Source organism: Xiphophorus couchianus, chromosome 9 (assembly GCF_001444195.1).
Source record: "Xiphophorus couchianus chromosome 9, X_couchianus-1.0, whole genome shotgun sequence".
NCBI lineage: Eukaryota > Metazoa > Chordata > Actinopteri > Cyprinodontiformes > Poeciliidae > Xiphophorus > Xiphophorus couchianus.
In genome coordinates, this window is record NC_040236.1 from 18205343 (window position 1) to 18222795 (window position 17453).

A 17453-nucleotide genomic window follows, 5' to 3' on the forward strand; every position below is an offset into this window, starting at 1 on the left:
AAAAAGATCAAAGAATGAAGCCTTGAGGAACTTCTCATATAATCTCATGTGATCTTTGTTTGCTTCGATTTATATTTGCCAACAGAAACAAAGTAGTTCATGTTTGACATGTATGATTATGACACACTTTGTGGTTTATATTTTTATACTTTACGCCTTTCCTAGCAAGAGAATAAATACCAAGTCTGCCTAAAACCTTTGACCATAAAATCTTTAATTAATTACTGGAAACAAAAACCCACCTTCCTAAGTAAATCACTGAAAAACAGCTGTCAACTTTATTCCTGTGAAACATTTTTGTACCGAGATAGACAGCAAAAATGGATAGTATAAATCACATCTACATCTAAAATGTAGTAAAATGAAAACTGAATAAAGTTACGCCCAGTATGATTCAGAATTTGGCAGATCACAAGTAATTCCATCAAGAAGTAGGCAGAAAACGAGACGGATATGGCTCAAAATATAACATTGTATAAAAGAAGTAAAAATTGTTTTTATTGCACGTTTTTAAAAAGGCATGTCAAAAATCTTTATACAGCATTCAAGCTCACTTTTAACTACTCTTTGCATGTTTCGCTGGTGTTTTGATATTTTTCTTCAGTGAAGAGCACAGACTCATTCAGACTCGAAATCCTCCTCGTCATCACCATAATCTGCAATCTGCCTTCACAGATTCTCTGTCAGATTGAGCTTATTCTTATTCTGTAGTTGACAAACACTTTGTATAATTACTAACTCCCCCTGACACTTTGAAGGTTTTAGCTCTTTATACAGTAAAGATTTTTCTTTTATGTTTAAATTTCAATACACAGAAGCACTTCAAACACTTTTCAGTAGGTTACTTGTCCGGTATTATTTTGCTTGAGAGTGTTATGTTTACTTGATTGTTAATTGATCATTTACAAGCCTTTATTGACAGTGACTTTTATTCTTTTGTTTAATGTGAACCTGTGAAACTGCTATGTCAAATGCAATGTGGTCCAAAAATTTCAGGTGTGCCTATCATTTGTGCCAGTGCTCATAAGAAAGAAATTTTGACTAGAGACCTGAAATCAATAGAAAAAGGAAGCAATCCTCTGGCGGACGTTTTGCAGAGTTGAGACCAAGGGGTTTTCCTTCCCTTTGCAGAGTATTATGAGATATAATTATTATATAATTTGATTTGACTATGCCAGCAGCCTTTAGGGTGTTTGCTCCATATTTCTTCATAACTTTGCTTGGATACAAAGTGGATATTTGGTTTCAGTATAATTAAAAATAATATTTTTAAAGCCAAAGTCAAACTTAGTTTAAACTTCCCTCGACCAAAGAAATATTCCCTAAAATGTTTAACTCGTAAAAAAAAAAAAAAAAGAAGAAAAGAAAATCCTACCATGTCTGCTTTATTGTCTGAAACTCCTGAGAATTTCTCAAAATATCCACTCAGTAAATTGAAACCACATCGGGATGATTGCTTCTGCGAAATTCTGTTGAATTCATTGAGTCACATAGAGGAAATATGTAACAAAAAAGACCGTTGTTCGAACTGCTTGGTCATAATTTTTTGGTAAAAAAATTTAAAAAAAAAACACAACCATATTGACTGCGGACAAAACTATACTGACTTCTAGGTCATAACTGAGTGGATTTATCAAGTCCCAAAAAAAATAGATGTTATTTTAACTGTCTCTCTATGTTTCAGAGTTCAATATTTACCTCCTCTGGTACCTGGGGACCCTTTTCTCAGCAGCCTGGATACTGCCCTATGCAATCTGGAAACCAGTAAGTCAATCTAAAATCACAACTCGCTTTCACAAGACTCAAATTCCAGTTTTGACAGCAAAAACATTGCAAGTGAAATAAAGTTTGACATTACACAGCAGTAAAATTTGACCGTTAGGTAACAGAAAGGAAATGTTTCAGCTTTTAAAGAAACGGCTACAAAATTTCTCGACTTAAATTTCACAAATGCACCCACTTGGTGTGACCTAATGCAGTTCCCTCACCACCAGCTCACTTCACGCCAGATTGGTCTAATCTGTGAGACCTCTTTTATTTCCTGCTGTGGGCGGCTTGACGTCAGCCTGCATTTGGGGTAGGGGGTTGAGTGTTAGACTTCCTGCAAGTTAGAGCTGCTTGTGTGATCGTGCCACTAAATACGACGTGTCATTTTGAACACAGTGTTTATCAGTCAGTTGTTGTGTTTCTGTTTCCTGTGAACCGACAAGAAAACACTGCAGAAATCTATCTGAGTGTACAGAAACGGTGCTGCTTTGTGCAGGTGAATGTTGGCCAACCGCCAATTTAAGTCTGTATTAAAGAGCATGGTTTATATGGCACAGTGCAGGTTTGAATTTTTTGTGTTAAAAAGGCGTGATATGGGGGCGTGCCATGGTGGCGGAGGGGTTAACGCGACCCACATTCAGAGGCAACGTGGCCTCGACGCGGCTGTCGCGGGTTCGACTCCCGGACCCAACGACGTTTACCGCATGTTTTGCCCCCCCTTTCCTGTCATCCTACCTTGAAAAAGGGACACTAGAGCCCACAAAAACAATAATAAAAAACAAATAGAAAAGAAAAAAAAGGCTTGATATGTTTAATTTATAATTTCTGCCTATGTTTGTCTGTGTTGTAATTTACTGTCCAGCAGCTGATTATTGTAATAAATAGCATTTTGTCCCATTTGCTGCATTTTTTAAATTACTTTTAATTCTTTCGAAATGGGCCCTTTACTTTTTCTTTTCTTCTTACTATGAATGATGAATTTTTTCTTCACATCAAGAGTTTCGTTTTGTTACTGCGATGTGTTTCTTTGAAAGTTATAACATCTGGTGACGTGAAGGCGCTTTGTGTGGTTTTCAAGTTCACTCAAAGTGGAGCTTTATAATGTCAAGCTCATAGTAAGGACCTTATCTCACTTTCTATCTTACTATGTACAGGAGAGATGCAAAAAAGGGTCTGGCTCAGACAAAAATTATGTGATTGATTATCAATTTCTTTTGAATTGGGCTAGTTGAACCTTATCGAGCACAATTAAAGTGAGGTAACCTTTAAAAAATAAAGCCTAAAATTTGCATTATCTTCAATGGTTTTGCGTTTGTAAAATTTTTGTTTTCAGAGATTTCCTGGAACACTTAGGCCAGGTTTTTACGAAACAGGACAGAGCACATAAAGCAGTAATTTTTGTATGACTACCTTTTATTGTGTTTGCTTCTGGTTTTCTGATTCTCACGACCTTGTAAGTCCACCATGCCGCCTGATGCCTGGGTAACTTTGCACTCTCCTGTCCAAAGTAAAATTGGTTAGACTCGAAAGTGCAATCTTGCCTGCTTAGACTGTTGTTGAGAACGTGCAGAGGAGGGAGATGATCACATGACACCAGTGAGGAGAAAACATGCATGGGAAGTGCTATGTTTGCTCGAATGTTGACTTACAGTGCCCACTCACATCTGCAAAGTACATACTGTTCCTATGAATGATCATAAGAACCATAAAGACAACTATATCAGCCTCTTCATAATTAATCCTCTTAATTTGTGTGTTAGCATTCAAATTGCTAGTCAAGCAGATCATGCTACATTACCGTAATTGTTGTTTTAGTGCTGGAAAGTGTTAAAACTTGCTGTGCAGCATGAAGCTGCAGCAGATCTTCTGATGTATTTTGTGGAACGAGCACCAGACTTCTACAGACCACAGAAACCTCTGTGCGTACTGTATGTGATCAAACACTATCTTTTTAGAAAACTGATACACTGTTGATAGTTTACATAGTTACAGTACATAACATATCATGTGTAAAATAAATGTCAGAGTTTTTAATTCTAGACAGCTGTTGGCTTTTAATTTCCTACATTTTTTTCTTCCCTATCTGAAATTAAATATTGACACATTAATGTGACATTTTTCTCAATAAAGTTACATTAATGGGATCAGAGATTTATTTTTTGATGTCTTCAAAATCATAAGCTTGCTTACATTTCCTCAGTATTTGGTACTATTGCCTTTGCTGGTATCACAATAGTTTGAGTTCTGAGTCCCATTTCCTCCTGACAGAACCGGCACAACCCAGGTTAGGGTGAGGGTCAGGTTTGTAGTCCACCTCGCTCACACGAGCCTTCTCAGATTCTACTGAGAGGAAATAAATTATGTCTTTTTATTCAGTTGAAACCAGATATACATGTGTTTTATAAAGAGACCTGTAACCTTTTTTTTTCTGACATTAACTATAAACTAAATATTCCCTGTTTTAGGTCAGTCAGGATCAAGAAGATTTCCTACATGCCAGAATATTGAGCAGATTCATTCCATTTTATTAAGTAGCATTTTATTCAGTTTATGAATTATTTTTTTACCTTTTTTCAAAGTCATTATTGGTAAAAAATAGAACCCTCCTGAGTACATTTGCAAACCATAATCTCTATGTTTATGTTGTTTTCTGAGCAAAAGCTTCTTCTTCTCTGAGCAGCCTTCCAGCCCATATTGGTACAGGACTGATGTGTTAATACTTCACTTTCGGTCCAGCTTCGCCCAACAACTTCACATGGTGTTTTGCTTTTGTTTGGGGTTTATTCGCGCATTTCGGACCAAAGCATGTTAATCTCTGGTTCATAGCAGCACCTTCAGATATCTAGAATTGAACCCAATGGTGAACCTGGCTGGTGGCGGTCAAATTCTCTTTATCTTGGCTAATCTGTTGTTATGATGCAACAGAAAGGAGCAGTGTGTGTAGGGGTTGTCATAATATATATCAAAAGCCAATTAATCATTACTGTGTAAAGCTATGCTATCACATGGACTCTCCCAAATTGTTTAAATGAATAGTAATCTTAGCATAAGTAAAGTTTTGATTAAAAAACATGTATCTAAGGATTAGAAACTATCAATTTGATGTAATTTTAAAACTATTATATACATTTTAAAATTACATTTTAGGGTGCCTCATTAGCCAACTTGAGGCAGCCAGACAAAACTAATCAGCCAATATCAGCCTGTTAATGTAGAAAGAGTAGAAAGGGGGAAAAAATCATATTCAGCTTAGCAATATGTTGAAAGCTACTGCCAAATATATTTATTTTAGATTTTTGTCCAAGTTAAGAATTATTATGACAAAAAAATAAATTACGTAACTTATTATTACAAAGGACTTTAAAGTTTTATAATATTTTATGGCATTATATGCAATGAGACAAAAATAGTGATTAAAAATGCAAAGAAAAAAAAAGAAAAGCAGCTATATTGCAAAACAGTACTCAATGACTGGGTTCAATCATATTTTGTGCATGCTGCATTCATTGATGATCTCATAGAGTTCATTGATGATCTCGTGGAAAAATAGGTCAAACTGCAAAAATCCTCACATTACAAAGCCAAAGTTTTGATCCACGGTGGTGATAATGGGACATGTTGAAACTCGGTGGCAACTCCTACATTTGGTTTAAGCTCCTTCCTGTGTAATATTCAAAAATACTTCCTGCTCACACGCTTTCCACAGCTAAAACCAAAGGTTCGCGCAATGCATTCAGTTCCTATTACTAGAGCTTCATCTTCATGTTTGTGTTGGCTACAAGGAAGTGTTCTTCCATGGAACCTTAGCAGCTTTGTGTGTGCATGCGTGTGTTTGTGTGGGTGTGCTCCTTCAGTGGTGTGTCACGCATAAGCAACAACTTGATAATCATCATTTCTATGGAAGTAGTGCTTAGCTGTTGATAATCATTGGGATGAAATTTGTCCACAAAGGAAGAAATTCCTGCTGTCACCTTCCAAAACTGTTTTTTTAAAATCACTTAACCTTCACTGGAATTATAAATTAAATTTCCTGGGACTTGTATTTCATTTTTATCCCGTATTCCCAGTCATTTCTACCTCAAACCTGTTTGGTTTTGTTAATTTTCCAATTAATGTTCCAAGAAATCACAGCAGTAATTTTGCTACATTTATCTATGAAGATAAAAAATAGAGAAGTTTCAGTGCATAATTGCTTTTTAAAATGATGTGGTGCTTGTGCCAAGTTTAGAGATCGTGCACCACCAGAAAATAAACCGCTAACTACTTTGGCTCAAGTGAGACATCATTGCTGAATGATGGGATTTGAAGCAATGAATTGTGGGTTTTAAAAACTGAGGGAAGACAACTTGTGGGACACAGAGAGGTCAGTCCATTGCTGTGCCTGTGAGCCCCTAACCAGCTTTGTTGATGAAAGCTGCTGATACCAGGTCTGCCAAGACGTTTTCTGTAATAATCCTCCTCTGCTAGGGAAAGAAAAACCACAAAGGGGATTTCCAGTCTGGATGATTTTTACCAATCACACTGCGTTTCCTCCTTTGCTCTCCTTAAATCCATTAATCATCAGCAATTAACACCTGTGTTAGTGATTTTCCCTGTGCTGGCAAAGAATTTGTTGTTTGTGTAACTGTAAAAATTGTGGTTATTTTAATAGCTTTAATTTTGAACAGAGGTGCCATATATACGGTTTAAGCACAGACAACTGTAAATAATTTTTACATCAACTAATTAAATTTCTATATAGCAGTATTAGGTGGTCCTCTTATGGTGGTTAGGCTGTTTTGAAACCAAATCAATCAGTAACTGTGATCTCTGACCAGGAGTTTAGGACACAGGAGCCTAATCCTTTGAATAGCTTTGGCTCAGCTCCAGTTGTTTTAGTTTGAGCTCTGGTAGCTGATTGGATAGCAGGACAGTTTCACCTTTACGCGTCTTTAGTTTTGCTTTTGCTTTGAATGCTCACGCAACCCTGCTGCTCTGCGGATTTCTCCATAGGCTTGTGACTTATCGACTCAGTAGGAAACTGAAAACATATCATGTTAGAGGTACAGGATCTGATTGTTTGTGGCAGAAGTTAACTTGAGGCTCCAGAAGATGTTTGGTGTTCAGGAAACGTGGGTCGTGATAAAGGGTAGGAGCTCTCTCTGTCCTGCTTAGGTTGCTGTCGATGCCCGGCTGTTGTCCTTATCATCTCTACCCTGTCTGTCTGGTTTGCAAATAGCCAAAGTTTCATTTGTTTGCCTCTTTGTCCGTTGAATATGCCGTCTATTCATTCGTTAGATAACCAGTCACCTTTTAACTACATGATTGAAACTGAACACTTTAGTGCTTTTTAAATGTAAGTTTTGTTTCTGTGACAATAAACTGTGTTTGGGATTCTTTGAAGCTGATTTGTTACCTGTCTTCTTGCTGCTAAGTATAGTTACCAAAAACTAATTTTGGTTTATATTTCACTGCTTTATAAAGCAAGTAGCAGCTTAAACTTAGCTGATATCACTTCCCGTAATAATGAAAACATCAGCAAAGACTGTTCTGCTTCCGTACAATGCACTTTAAACCAACTAAATGTCAATTTCTTTTTGTCCACAGGCAATACCACTTGAATAACAGCACTACCACCAACATTCCTGATATGCACATGAGCATGTACCCGGGATTCTCTGACATGGACTTTCCCAGCCTCCCTAAAAATGGGAATGGAGACTTCGCCCAGGTTGGTTCCATTTCACTACTGTATTCATTGATCATCTGCAACAAAAAAAATGTAACATGCTGGAATTATGTGAGCAATATAAATGTGAATATGTCCTCCAAAGCAGCTTTCTATCAAGTGATTGCTTTTACTTTCATGTGATGAGAAAGGGCCACACGTGTGACCCACCACCTCCTGCAGCTCATCTTTCATGTTCATCTATGACTGAAGTGTAACATGGTGTGTGCCTTCTTGCCTTTTTAGTTCATTTAGTTACAGTGACACTAACAGCAGCTACTGTGATGAGACAGATGGGTAAATTTCTAAATCCTGAATCCATTTAGGCTCTTGTCAAATATAGGCTTGGGTCAGTGAGTCTCAGTTTTTTGTTGTTACACTATAATCGAATAGCTTTTGTGTTTAAAAAAACATGAGAAATATTCCTGCTACTGCTGAAATTACAACATATTGATTGTTGCAGTTACAATAATATTTTTTGCAATTATTTTTGCCTGCCTTGATTTTGATACACAGACTTTAGTAAAAACATAAACAGCTGCAAAATTTAGCAGTAGTCCTAAAATGCATATTGCTGACGATATTGTTGTTGCTTTTCTCTTCAAAGTTTAAAACCAGCTGATATCAGCTGGTCAAGTAGTCCAGCTTTTTGTGGCAGTAAAGTGTGTGGTGGGCAAATGAATAGATATGCCACTTGTAGCTAACCAAGTTTTCAAAGCACGATTACCTTAATAAGTGATGACGGATGCTTCTTTAGTTTCCACTCTGATATTACCTTTGGCTTTTGCGACTGGGAATGTTTTCAAACATCTGAGTTGTTGTAAGCAAGTGACCTACAGCGTGTAGTAATAGGTTGGGGAGGGACAGCACTGTCTTCTGTAGAAACACCGGTCACTTTGTCACCTCCCAAACACCATGAAAAGAAAAGCTATGGAAACCCTGAGGCTACCGTAGCTTCACTGTGTTGCGATTGTCAATTCCTTCACTCTAAAGAAAGTGAAAAGTTGTGTTTTACTGAGTCACACTGACAAAACAAGTGAGCAAAACAAATTAAAAAGCACAATTTCTGAGACCTTAATGCAACAAATATGATGAATGAAGTACAGCAGCTGGTCAGGGCCCAGAGATTAGGAACTGTTCACACACTGTTATTCCATCACCTCAGTAAACCACATTCACACTCCTGAAGAAGGTCTGTAAAGTGTTTCAACATCAGTTGACTGTTATCTTAGACTGATGTGTGCTCTTTTTTGCCTGATTGTCACTAATCCTTTAAATAATGCAGAACGTTCCAAAAACCTTAACCATTGCCAATCTAAAGTGACCAGTTTTCCCAACATGTTTACGTTTTTACTGTAGGAGGCAGCCAGAGGAAATTTAGGGAGCTGAATAAATAATTTCTTATGCAGTGAGGTGACAGCTGTAAACTCTTTGTCCCTTTACTTCCACAACACCCACTTTTAACTAAGCACTCGCATGTAGAAGTGTAGAACATGGAGGCTGTCAATACTAGAAAACCAGAAATTAAACTTGCAGGATTGCTGCAGTTATCAACCCAATGCAATCGTCTGGGCTTTCTTGGATAAGTTACTTTTTCAAATTTACTGGATTTGATTGTACTGTAGTATAAATAATAATCAAAATGGTCTGTATGATTAGAATGTATGGGGATGAATCTTATTGGCATTAAACCAATAAAAGTTTGGACAATTCTGGATTCTATATACATATGAATTTGACTGATTTGCTCTGTAAAAGGCCTTCAGATTGCATTTTTAGTAGGTCCTATTTCAATTATAAAGAAAAAAAATCTAACAATATTTATCATGTTTGCTACATCAGAGCATTGAGTTTCATAATGTGTCCAAGTCCATTACATTAGCTGTGTAATGGAGAATCTAACAAGTCTTTCACCAAGTCTCAGAGGATTTCACTGTTTATGTTGCATCTTAGTGACTTATGCAGACAACATGATCCGTGTGTTGGTATCTTTTCAAGATAAACCCGCTTATTCACATTTGAGCAATACTAATATCCAAAAGTGAAGCATTCTGCATCAGAATTTATGTTCCAAATATTTTGTTTACAACCTTATATGACCGACACAACAATAATGATCATGCATGTTTTTTCATATTTCTTAAATAAAGAAAATAAATCAAATTTCCAGGTGCAACCTCTGAAACCGTTTATTGTAATTGGTTTAAAGAAGTGACTCCGAAGTTGAAGCAGAGCAGCTTCACATCGCTTCAGCTTCCAGGTGTGTAAATGGGTGTGATGCTTGACTGGAACAAAGTGCTAAGTTATTTCTAGAACAAAAGCAACATATGAATGATTTCAAGAGAGAAAAGCAACGCGTCACCCTTGTCACGTGGATCGATAATGTGGGGATTCCCTAGTTTCACATGAGCCTGTGTAGTTGTGTCCGGCTAAGTTTTTTTTTCCTAAAGAAGTCATTTTATACATTAGTCATTCAGGTTGAGTCATATTGTATTCTACATTTGACTTTATTTGTAAAACAGTTGCATACTTTATTTTAAACTTTTCCAATTTTGGTTGGTGCATTCAAGCTCTGCCTTCTTGTGCCTGTCAGCATCTCTGTGAAGGAAAAAAACAAAAAAAAGAGACGTTTTGTGCTTGTGTTGTGCTTTCTCAGCTGTTCTCGCTGCATTTGGACACATGGCGTCATGTGAGTCATGTAGAGAAAATGTAAGTCATGGGGTCATCATGACTAATAATGCCGCACCTCACTGTCAGGCCATTTTCTTCCATTTCATTCCCACCATTTGTGCCAGTCCTGCCCTATTTTTCCCTCCTTCTCAGTCTGCTGTCTGGTGGCATCATATCCACTGTCTGTTGAGTCGCCGAATTGTATTAAAGTAAATATTCAGAGTTGTGTGGCCGGGTCGATTGGTTTATGAGGTTATTTAGTTTATCAAGTGACGTTTGTGTTTACTTCCATCTCCTCTTCTTATTTACTGCAATGGGGTCATTAGGGAAATCTCTTTTGGTTTGCATGGCTTCCCACAGTGTGAGGGTTTGTTTATGCATGCACCAGAACTCATTTCGAATATCCACATATAAGGAACCACGGTGCTGCAGTCTGTGGACAGAATGTGTTTCTTTATATCTGTTGCTTTCAGAGGTTTGTTTTGTATTACAACGAAGAGGCTCCCCTCTATGTATACACCCTAAGAATTACTAGATAATAGATTAACAAGACAATAATTGAAGTGACATATGAGGACACTGGCATATAAATCAGATAATGTGAATTTGTCTCAGTTATCTCCATGTAAAACTGCGTAACACTGTAATATAAAAGGGTGTTGGTCAGCTCTGCCATAATTTCAGGCAATTATATTCAATGTGTTTGAAAGTTTCTGCTGAGTCTGATTGAAAAGGAGATTGTTTTATTTGAAAAACTAATTAAAGATCATTTATTCACCAATCAGAAGTTACTTTTCAAGTATACAACCATTTCGAAAACAGCTTTAAAATCGCTTAATTTTTTTTTCTCATATTGCTTCTACATTTTGAGCTGTTTATCAAAGATATAAACTTCAGGGATGCCTTATACTCTAATATATTCTGAAATCCCTCTGCTGGGTTCAGCATTTGAACTTTTGTTTCTTCTAAAAAAAAAAAAGACTGCCAGAATAAGGAGCGCGTTTCAAAATCCAGAAGTGACTTTCAAAACAAAACATTTAATTTGTTGTTGACTGGTGTACCACTTCTATCACGATAACATTTTAAAACTGACACTAGCTGAGAGGTACCTTGTAATAAACAGCCCACTTGTGGCTCAAAACTGAGCAGAATGACACAATTAATTGACTAACAAGCAGTAGTTTGTTAAGCACCGCTTCATGAAAAGGGAATGAGAGAATTTCAAATGTCTGGCTAAATCGTAGCTTTTGTATAGAGTTACCAATATTTTTTATGAATCTGGCAACTTGATTCTTTGAATATTGACAAATTTTCTTTCAAAAGCTTTTTTTTCTGCATAACATGACATAAAATACAAGCAGCAAACTGTAATGTGAAGGATGCAAAAATATGTGAAAGGTTCCTCCATTAGCACACTAAAAGCAAATAAAATGGTACACTCAATATTGAAATAAAAAAGACTATGTATTCATACATTAGATTAAACTGAAAATGAACAAAAATAGGACCTTTTCACCCATAACTGCAACTCAAAAGGAAAAAGAATCTCTTTCTATTACTACCTTTTACTTGAAATGAAGTAATAGACATGCTAGTATTTCCATGTAAGTTACAAATTCCTTTATTTAATATATGTATTACCTATGTCTTTGTCTGATTGAAGTATTATTTTTTTATTTAACCTTTATTTTACCAGGATTAAAAAAAACAAGATTAAAAACTTCTTTTCCTCTTTTTCAATCTGAAAAAGGCTACTTGATTCATTTAGAAATCACCATTAGCTACACACTTAGTAACCAAAACAGGGTAAACTTACATTTATTTTGTCATCTGCACAAACTCTGCACATTGACACACTGGCACGTAATTCATCCGTGAACATGGATCTAAATGCATCCCTGAAAACGTCTTCTGGAAGAAATGTAGTAAACAGACAGCTTGCCTAGCTTCAAGTAGCTTTAGAAAATCTACTTTGGGTTCATCTTTACTGTCGACATCACTGCTTACATCAACAAGCTATTCTCAAGTGCAGCCTGTATTACTTACTGTTGAATCCAGTGTACATCTTGTTTAAACACTTTTAGCATGACAGACTGGCGCTACAGTGTCTCTGCTGACTGTTAATGTCTTCTGTGAAGTCAGAGTGTTGTGTATGCGTGAGTCTTGGTGTGTTAAGTAGGCGTACATGTTGAAACACTTGTTCTCTTGCTCTTTCTGTGCATCTGTACATCAACAATGAGGCAACAAACCTAGTGTTATATCATAATTTCAAGCGGCAGTAGTAGCTGTCGCCATAGTAATAGGTGGAGTAGTAGTAGCGGTGGTGGGCTGCATAAAAGCAGCTACATTATGTAATGCGTGCACGGTCAAAATAATTAGGTATTGAGTTTAAATACTTTAAATACATTCAAAACTACAATAGCTAACTTATAAAATTATGTTGGGTTTTTTTTGTTGTTTTTTTCATAATTTTTAAAACTAACAAATATGCAAAATTTTGTTAGTTATGAGATAAATCGACAAAATCTAGCTCCTGTGCCTCCTCCAGAGGCCTCTTCAGAAATAAACTGCTTGACCAGAAACAACCGATCAGAGTCAGGAGAATGGTCCTAGCACTTTCAGTCATGCTCGTGTACACGCTCCTCATACACAAGCAGCACATACCTTGCAATCACAGGAACACGGTTTTTCTGCCCTCATCGACGGTCATGCTAACTGCTGTGTGAATTTACAGCAGGAGCAGTAGCAGATCACAGAGAAGGGGGAGGGTGTGAAAAGCGAGTAGATGAGTTTTATTGACAGCGCTAATACCCTCTAGGATAAAATTGAGAAAAGTGCTACTTAAATGCCACAGGAATGATGAAATAATACATCACCTTATTTCATGATACACTATGCAGTCACTCCAGCTGCACTGATGAAGGATTACTTACCTAAGCATTCTGAGTGCTTGGAGTGGCTCCAATTGACTGCTGCTTTCTGATTAATACAGCTAATAATTATTCCCACTGCCATTGGGGGGAGTCATAGAGTTTCATTCTCAGACAGTTTACTTATGGAGAGGGGAGAAACTTACTATTTCCCAAAACTGTTTCCCCATGCTTAAGGCGAATAAACATGCATTCTTTTTAATCACCAACGTACAGAACAAGGTGAGAAATTTCCCCAGAAATAACACGTAAACAAAGTAACCTTTGAAATAGGAGCCACTTCAAAATGCAATAAAAGGATTATAAACCGTGGAAAGTAATTATTGGCAGAATAATATTTAGCATAACATTTTAAGGAGACTATTTTGTGTAGAATCAAAAGAACAAAAGTAAATTACAAAAACAACAATCTGAAAGAACCAACTGTAAAATCGATCACATGCCTCTGTGGTTTTAAAAGAACGGCACACTTCTTCACAGTCACATCTGCATACCTGCCCAGGCTTAAATGTGGTTTAAAACCCCTAAAAAATGTGAATATTTCTGCAGAGAATGTGAGTCGTTGCAACATTTACTGGAAGGCAGCTGAAAAAAGGCAATTCACTCAGCATTCTGGCTAACCTCAAACAGTGAAGAACACTTTGTAAGCACAGATTTTGACATATGAAGTACATTGCATGCTGTATGTTTTTGCATGTTACTCAGCGGTATGCACATATAAACATGGTCCTTTTAGGGTCTTTCTACAAACTATTCTTCTTCATTGTCGTTCCTCCCATTTTTACACTAATCTTTTTGCTCTGTGCGGTTCAAGGAAGAGTGCATTTGCATCAAATATCCTTTTACAGCTCTTTTCAAATTTGCAGGATATATCACATGTAAAACAGCTTGTCTTTAGCCGACCTTGCTTGTACAGCGCACTAACACCCACATAAGATGAATAATGTCTTTCTTTGTGACAGTTGCTCATACTGTGTCCCTGCGTAGATTTAAAATGGGATATAATTCCAGCACACAGGAGTAAAAGAGAAAACTGCTTCAGAAAACAGGAAGACTCTTGTGAGAATACGTAAACAGAGGTTCCTGTAAAAGCAGCACTAAGTGTTTGTATTTGAAAACTCCTGCAACTCTGCAGACATTCTAAATGCAACTTGAAACTTTTAAGAAATATCTTTTTAGATGCAGTAGTCAATCATTCTTGCATGATCTTGTGATCTTACTGATGATCCACAGGTCCAATACGCAAAAAATAAAAGAACAGATTTTAAAAAATTCAGTAAATGCATTAAGCTGAAAACTCATTTTCTCATGTGTTACTACATCAAGAAACAGTAACATTCAGAATAAGGTTCCTGACTTCCTTCAAAAGCGTCCATTTAACTCATATGTATAGATTAGATAATCTTATAATGACTTTGTTTTCTCTCGGACTCAAAACTACAACTTCACTCAAAAGATGCTAGATGTGTTCATTCAAGTCTGCTCAATACAGCCTTGAATTGTTTGGTAATGGCAATTAAAACATTGTTGAAGCGGAAAAGAAATCTTTATCCAACTGAACACTAACAAGGGCGTTTCTTCACATTTTTCCAAGTCAGTCAGGACTTGAATGTGTTTGTAATTCTGGGCTACTTCCCTGTAGGTTAGTCAAACAGAAAGTGTTTTTAGTGGCCCGGTTTGAAGGAGGAAGTTAAAGGTTAATTTGAAAGTTGATAAGCGTGCTGTTTTTGTGGAGTTACACGTGATTTACTTTAGCTTCAAGATGCATGTTAAATTTGATCTCAGTTCCCACCCTTGACATGTATCTCGTTGTATGTTAAGTGGATTTAGAATGTATTTTAATCCCAGTTTACAGTTGAGGAGTCGTTAATTTCTACACTCATTGTGCACTGTGTTATATTTGGAGTTTGAAATATTCCTGGGTTTATTAAAAAATATTTTTTCACATTGATATTAATACAGAAAAGTGTTGACAGTTGTGCTACTTGCTCAACACAATACAAAGTACTAGAAGTTTTGCAAGGCATATTTACAAATATCTAAACAAAAATACAATTTTGCAGGACTTAAGAAATGTAGATGAGATATTATAGAAAAGTGTCATTACAGATGCTTTTTTAACCTTGTTCAAACTATGTATGCTGTTATTTTTATTCTTTAATGCAATAAGGTGAGTGCTTTGGCTGTTTGAGTCTAAGGAATCTCATCAATAGTGATTCAGTGTTCCCTGATGGCCCCCGGTGCTCCTCCAAACACACGAATATACGCACACACACTCACACACAAACTACTGAGAGGATTCCCACTCATAGAACGATGACACCATGGATAGGCGCCACGCCGCCTCTTAAGAGTCTGACTCCTCTTCTGTCCAGCAGAGATGGACATTACAGGACCTCACCGTCCCAGCTTGATATCATTTGTTCCTGGAAGCTGACTGCACAAATGGACCGACTCCTGTATGAAAGAGACAAATTGCATTATTTTAAATTCTTATTTACGAGGATCATAAACAGTCAAATTGCTTTCCCCACCAAGAAAAACTGATATGTCATCCTTGATCAGCGTCTTGGATTTGTCTGAATTGTCCAATTTGCAAAAAAGAGAAGATTCCCAGAATAAGCTTTTGTGCACTTGTATGTCTTTTACAATCACGCCCTCAGTTCCAGTAAGCAAGAATGACTTTTTATGATGAAGGATTTGTCTGTCATTGTGTATACTGGCTGATGCATGCAAAACTCTTCCTCAAAAGGAAACTTGCAGTTCACCCTGGACCTGTTTCATTCACAATTTTAAGGCTTTTAGAATAGTCTTAGAGGAGTCACTTCTACATTTTGAGCTCTGCTGTCTTTAATCATAGATTTTTATTAATGAGACAATATTTTGACACACTTATTTCTAAATGAAATCTGCTCCTGGATCTGTGTTTGGATGCTCACATTAGTGACTCACTTCTTCTTTTATTTTTTAAATCACGCTCATCAGGTATTACTTGCCTTTCCGCGTCTGAGTTACTGACAGAGATTAAAATTCAAATTAATTGCAAGAGCAGCAGACTCTTGCAATTAAGAGTCTGAAATTGAATATTTGCAGACAAAACAAAGAAACAAAAAGCAGAGGCACAGTCTAGTGGGGAGTCAGTCTCTAAATATAATAATCATTAAATGCTGGGCCAGGCCCATTAAACATAGCTGTAAGCAGCGCTGTGTGAGGAGCGGCCAAGTCCACAGCGCAACACTGTTTACACTACAAATGCGGTTGAGTTACACCATGTACAGTAAAATGGGCCTGACTGCCAGTAACTCTAGTCACTTACCAACAAAAGCATCATTTCCTGAAAGCTCCTCCCCTCCTCCCTCCCTTTTCTCCCCTCCCCTGCCCTCCCCTGCTCACTCACTCACTCACTCACTCTCCAACCACCTTTCTGCACTCAAATGAACTAGTCCACAATCACTATTAGTGAGTCCTCTCTGTCAATACCTGCCTGTGTCCCTGCGAAGCAGAGGAGCATGTTTTAGACGTGCCCGTGTCTCTGTCTGCACCTGTGTGTGGTGGGGGGTTTGAGGCAGATGTCTGCGGTGAGCCAGGGAGAAGCAGTCACAGGGCCAGCCAGGGTCCGGGATGGGGTGGTAGCCCTCCAGCTGTGAGGTGGTCACCGGCGTTTTGGCTTCCTCATGGAAGTGACTGACGGATTCAGGGAATTGAGGTGAAGTAGGAGCTTATGTTGTGTGTATTTTCACCCATGCCGTACCGTAGCGGTTGGACCCATGTCTCTCATGCAGCTCTGGACTAAATTATACGCTCAGCTGGGACGCCCGCTTCCCAAGGTACGGGTTCTGTTCACTTCTTTTTCTTTTTTCTTTTTCTTTTGACCATCTCTATAATGCTATAGCTTATTGATTCATTGTCTTTCTAAATGAAAATTGCTTGTGTTAATTGTTTTTAACACAAGCAAGACTTGTTTAAGAAATGGCTGATTATCAGTGTATGCATGTGCTTGAATTTTTAACTTCCTTGAATGAATTGTGAACATACTTCCTTATACTCACTGTGTTACAAGATTATTTTATCTTTTGAATTAAGTCCACACTTAGTACACTTGACCTGATCAGGTATAAACAATAGTGTTCATAGAACAATAATAGTGACAAACTATACTGTTGGAACATGCAGTTTTTATGTGTAAAACATGGCTGTCTGATCATAGGTAAAGAAATAATCAGATTATTTCATTGTAATTGAGATAATTATGCTCAAATTTCAAGCCACTCTGCATTTATTGCACTGAAAAGCAATAAATGTGAAGTAATATCTCAAATGAAATTTTTCTCTTTATCTTCTTCTATAATTTTACCCTCGCCACATGTTTTCCACATGAA

The 17453-nt window shown here is 37.2% G+C and overlaps 1 protein-coding gene across 5 annotated transcripts in view; it reads left to right on the forward strand.

Annotated features, from left to right (window-relative positions):
* Positions 1–17453, forward strand: part of sbno2b (strawberry notch homolog 2b) — a 68352-nt gene that overhangs the window by 17204 nt on the left and 33695 nt on the right. For 3 of the 5 annotated variants that reach the window (XM_028028918.1, XM_028028915.1, XM_028028916.1), the window contains 2 exons: positions 1685–1764; positions 7354–7477. In XM_028028918.1, the coding sequence (XP_027884719.1) occupies positions 1685–1764; positions 7354–7477 (204 nt within the window). Of the gene's footprint in view, positions 1–1684; positions 1765–6767; positions 6896–7353; positions 7478–16493; positions 16902–17453 lie in introns of those variants that run through there. The other 2 variants (XM_028028919.1, XM_028028920.1) reach the window with 2 other exon arrangements.